Genomic DNA, 5,178 nt, shown 5'->3' with positions numbered 1-5,178 from the left:
GACTAACAGAGAAAAGCCAGCTCTGACCTTGAATCTCTCCCATGGGCATGGCTGGCACAGCCTCCTATTCTCCATCTCCTGGTGGGTCTGGGATCTCTGGAGAGCAGTGGGGAACGGTCACACTGAGGCCTGCCCTCTACTGCCCTGACTGTATTCCTCCCACATTGCCCACAACTTCCTCTGAATCTAAGTCAGCAAAAGACCGCCCCTCACTCTACCTTCTTGCCTTCCTTATAATTCTCAATGCCAGGAATAACCTCCCCTTGTTCGCACGATGATCCCCCTTTTCATCTGAGAGCCTCCTCAGTCAAGAAGTATTCCTGCCTAAGAGGAGGAATATCTCTTACCTAGCTTCAGGGAATAATCGTGTAGATGTGCTCTAGACCTGGAGCCATTCCTAATGGGGCTTGCCCTTTGGTGGCATCCCAGAAGCTGAGTCAGTGATCCGGTATGGCTTATGGGAAGCTCCCAAAGGCTCCATGGTATGACAATGGCCCACTGCAATAGCCCTAGCAAGTTACAGCTTGTCTTACCTTCTCTACCTTCAAGCTCCCTCTCCTGACCTGGGGAAAGAGACATCAGGGGGTCTTGGTGGACACACAGGAGCTCAAAGGGAGAATCAGAGATGTTGACTTTGTATACAAAATGGCTTTATTAAAAATTCAGCTATTAGGAAAACAAAGCCTTCTCAAAGTTTCCATCAAAAAAGTACAAATTTTAAATAAATGCATCAGAAAAGTGGCAGCCAGATACATAGGCCACAGTCACAATCCTGGGGGATGGGAAAGAGTGCCCAGAGTCCCAAGAAGAGGCTGGGCACAGGGGTCTTTGGATGCTGCAGGGCCAGGTCCTGGAAGGCCCCTTTCAGTTTTCCTTTCCTTGGAAAAAAGGGAAAGAACCCGGCAAGTGTAGGAAATTCTAAGTCTGAAGCGGAAAGATACAAAAGTCATTTAAAAAAGGCACGACTGCTGACTCCAGTCCTGAGGCACATGGAGTGGATGAACGGGTGATCAGAGCCACAGGGCCCCCGGCTGTGGTCATCTCCTGATTGGTGCCTCCTCTGGGTTTGGCTACAGGTTAAGTTAAGGTGGCTCAAGTGGACTGCACAACCCCTGCAGGCAGGGCCGTGGAGCCAGTCTTGAGAAGAGGTGTGTTGCTACACTAGCAAACTGGTATCTAGCCCTGCCAGGGCAAGAAGGATCACACTGGCTCCCAAGAAATCCCCCTATGGAGAGCACCAGGCCATCTGTCTAACCCTGGCCTCTGAAGCACTGTGTGCACCCACCCTGGATAAGGAACTTCCAAGGGCAATTCTTCCCACCTAGGCATCTGGAGAAGCCCCAGGCCCCAGAGCCAGGGTTTCTCTCTATGGCAACACAGAAGGTGGCATTGTCAAAACCAGTCCCCAACAACTGCTGGCCCACACCCATGGTCACTTATGACAGGCCTCCCTGGTGACGTTAGGCAGTGGGTAGGCAAAGAGGGAAAAGTCCAGGATATACTTAGGCAGCACGTCCTGCAGCAGGGCCCGTGGGGCACTGCACAGGTGGTAGTGCAGGCTTTCGGGGCTGGCCGGCCGGTACCAGGCCTGGCGAGCTGGGAATCGGACATGGGGCGGTGCCCGCACCCACTCCAGCACCTGGTTGGCATCTGCCTCCAGTCTCTCATAGGAGCCCACAAAGTCGTAGTGCACGGCACAAGGCTGGCACAGGTGGTACACGGGCATCCAATGCTCGTTCATGCGCTCAGGGTCCTCATCCACCAGGTATCTCAGGAACTCGGGGAAGGTGACATCGTCCCCCGCAGGGCTGGGCCCCGCTCCAGCCCTGTACCGCCTCACTATCTCAGCCCCATAGCGCTGCTGGTACTCTCGGATCTCGCCAAACTTGTTGCGGTAAGCAGAGAGAAGGCGTTCCAAGGGGTCCCGCACAAACAGGAACTTGAAGTAGTGCTGCAGGCGGTAGCGAATCTCATCAGGCCTTAGGTCTGCCAGGAACACCAGGTCGCTGCGGTGGTCCATCTTCAGGCGGACGTCCACGTTGTCCAGGACGCCCGCCAGCACCTTCAGCACCCGCTTCCAGTTCGAGCAGGCCACCTTGGGCACGTAGCAGTAGAGGAAGCGGTAGCGGTCATTCACGAGGATGTGGCGCAGCAGGGTGCGCCGCTGCCCCACCGGCAAGTCCCAGGGGTCCCGGGGCATGCCTGGTTGTCCGCACACTGCTCGCAAGGTCCGGTTACGGACGTCCTGCCTCACCTGTAAGTCCGAGTCCCCCGCATCCAGGGACAGCCTCCCAGGCCTGGGGACCGTCCCACGCCAGACCGCGTCCTCGCGGTTGGGAGGGTGCAGGGGAAGGGGCTTCATCTCGGCCAGGATGCCACGCTCGATCATGAGCAGCAGCCCGCTGGAGGCCACGATAACCGCGAACATCAGCATGGACGGCAGCAGCAGGGGCGGCCCGCCCAGCCCGGCCCGGGCCCTGCCCAGTGGGGCCCGCCTCAGCGCCCGGCCCAGGGGCTCGGCGCCATTTGGGGCCGCCAGCGGGGTCAGCGGGCGGGGGAACATCGTGCTCCCGGGGCGGGGGCCTGCGCGGGCCCGGCCGATCCGAGGGCTGCCCGGGAGGCGGGCTCGGGCTGGGGGCGGGCCCGAGGGCTTGGGCCCGCGGAGCCGGGATGGGGTAGGGGAGCGGAGCGCTGGCGGGAGGCCCCGGCGCGCGCGGGGGTAGCCGACTCCCGGGCTGCGGCACCGGAGCGGGCGGCGGGCAGCCGGCGGGCGCGGCGAGGGACCTGGGCCGGATGTCCCGCCCGGCCGCTCTCCGCCCCCGGCCCCGCCGTGACACAGGCGCGGGGGCGGGCCCAGGCCGGGGGCGTGGAGAGGGGCGGGTACCCCTGCAGCGAGGGGGCTGGGAGGGCGCGTGCGGACCCCCACCCTGGAGAGGGCGCCTGAGCCAGGGCCGTCCCGGTCCTCCGCGCTTCGGGTTCAAAAGCTGCCGAGGCCCCGAAGGCAGGAAAGACCCAGGCCGCGGTTCCCTCTCCCGCGCAGCGCGTGCCCTCAGGGAGCTGGAAGGAGAGGACCTGCACGCAACGCCCTGCCGCACACTCTGGCCCGGCCGAGCCCTTACTCCAACAGCAGGTCTGGAGGCAAGGGGCTTCCGCAGTGCCCTCCACCGACTCCCAAATTTGAGTCCCAAATTTCTGGAGGTCTTAATTGCTGTAAGCAGAGTCCCCAGTGTGCTCCCCCTACCCGCCGTGTCCTGGTCACTCCAATAAAGAGGAACTAGACGGCCAGGCACTGACAATGGCTCAGCTCTATGGTGACCCTTAGATTTAAGACAGTACCTAGTGGTTACAGTGTTTATCCACTGGGGAATGCTGGAATGTCTGGAAATGGAATCTTCTCTCCTCTGTCTTCCCTCTTCAAGGCCTGAAGAGGTGGGACACTCTGGTGAGGGGCCAGTGACAAGTTGCTGCCACGTGACCACTGGTGTGGTCAGCACACATTTTGAAGGGTGAGGAGCTGGGGGCACAGAGCAGCAGCCTCCTTGCCTGGAGTCAGACGTGCTCACGGGCACCGGGCTGGCCACGTGGACTAGAGACAGACATGGGGAATGCCTCGGAAGTCAGTAGCCAGCCTTTACTGATCTGAACTGGGCACCTAGCTAAGTGTCCAGACTTCACCCTGTTACATGCGGGGAGCCCGTGAGGCTATGAAACAGTGTCCACATTATTGAGGCAGGTGTCATCTGTTGTATTCATTACCTTCTTTAGTGGTCACAGTCACCCGGGGTGGTAGGTACTATGCGCATCCCCGCTGCACAGCTGAGGAAACAGGCTCAGGGAAGCTGAGACTTTGTGTGAGTTGGTCTGATTCTAAATCCTAAATTCCTAATCATGATCCTTCAGAGATGAATGGAGCACAAACACGGAGGGAGAAAGCAGCTGACCCCAGAACACACTGTACTGAGGAGGTGATGGAACAGGAGATGCCACAGGCTTTGAGTTTAGCGAGAATGGAGTTACCACTGATGAGAGGAAATTCAGAGGATGAGGGCTCCTGAAGGATGAGATGAAGCTAAAAGACTCACGCATGGCCCGCCCAATCCTAGCAGTGTGAGCACAGCACATGCGCAAGGGGAAAGAATGGGAAACCTGGTGGCCTTCCAGCTCCTCAGGACAGGCTCCCTACTCTGTCTGAATGCTGGGGTGCATCTCAGGACACCATTCACTGATTTAGAAGTCTCCATCAGGGTTTAGCCCTCACCTAACTGCTCCTTGCTTCCAATAGCACTGAAGGTAGATTTCTGGTCATGGGATTATTTCCACTGAAATCTTTTATCTTTTTTCTTTTAAACGGTAAATACGTCTTCTATACTAGGAGAGGAAAAAACAACTTTGAGGAAGTTTTTGGTAACTGCACCACATGTGCTCATTTCTCTGAGCAGTTTTCTGTGTTAGCAGTCACAGTGAGGCAGTCTGAATCCAGGAATGGCCACTTACTCTGGGGGAGTCCTTAGACAAAGTACTTGTCTCCACACCAGTTTCTCGTCTGTAAAATGATGGGATACTGCCCATCTCATGGGACCCTTGTGGACAGCACACTGATGGCAGTGCTGCAGTATGTCCACGATGCTGCCTGTGCCACTAACAAGCTCTATGGAAGTGCAGCTGCCCAGATGTCCTTACAAAATGCAGGAGCGGGTTGGGCAGCATATCTGCCTCCTAGGAACCCCGAGAGCCTTAGGTCCACCCCACCTTGAACACAGTCAACACTGAGGCTTTGGGGCTAGGGCTAGGTTGACTGAACCAAGCGTCCAGGCCGTCTGAGCCCTTGGCCTCATGATTCAGCCTTCAATTCCTCAGCAAGGAGTGCCAGTTGCAAGATACCAAGGCCCTCGAACAGTTTCTGCTGGCCAGTTCTCCAGGGGCATGATCCAAGGTGATGAGGCGGTATCTTCACCGCGCAACCACTTGGAGACCAGTTCCCAAGGATTTCACTCAGCCCACCACGATGCGAAGAAGTCACCTCAAGTTCCCATTCCCTCTGTCTCCTCTCCTCCCGCTGTTTCCCCGCACATTCCTGTGCTCTTTGCTTACTGACCTCAGTGAGCCCTTGCACTGCAGTGGTTAAGAGTGGTGAGCCCCTCTGCACCCACACACAAAAAGATGACACGACACAAAGGA

The 5,178-nt window shown here is 57.7% G+C and overlaps 1 protein-coding gene across 1 annotated transcript; it reads right to left on the bottom strand.

Moving 5' to 3' along the window:
- Window positions 1–958: 958 nt before the first annotated feature.
- CHST14 (carbohydrate sulfotransferase 14) lies at window positions 959–2,563 on the bottom strand. The gene has a single exon (XM_060168765.1). It carries the CDS (start codon window positions 2,561–2,563, stop codon window positions 1,433–1,435), a length of 1,131 nt encoding a protein of 376 aa, XP_060024748.1. The 3' UTR covers window positions 959–1,432.
- Window positions 2,564–5,178: the final 2,615 nt, after the last annotated feature.

Source organism: Lagenorhynchus albirostris, chromosome 1, assembly GCF_949774975.1.
Source record: "Lagenorhynchus albirostris chromosome 1, mLagAlb1.1, whole genome shotgun sequence".
NCBI lineage: Eukaryota > Metazoa > Chordata > Mammalia > Artiodactyla > Delphinidae > Lagenorhynchus > Lagenorhynchus albirostris.
Note: the sequence above shows the minus strand (reverse complement) of the source record. Positions and strands in the feature narration are given on the sequence as shown.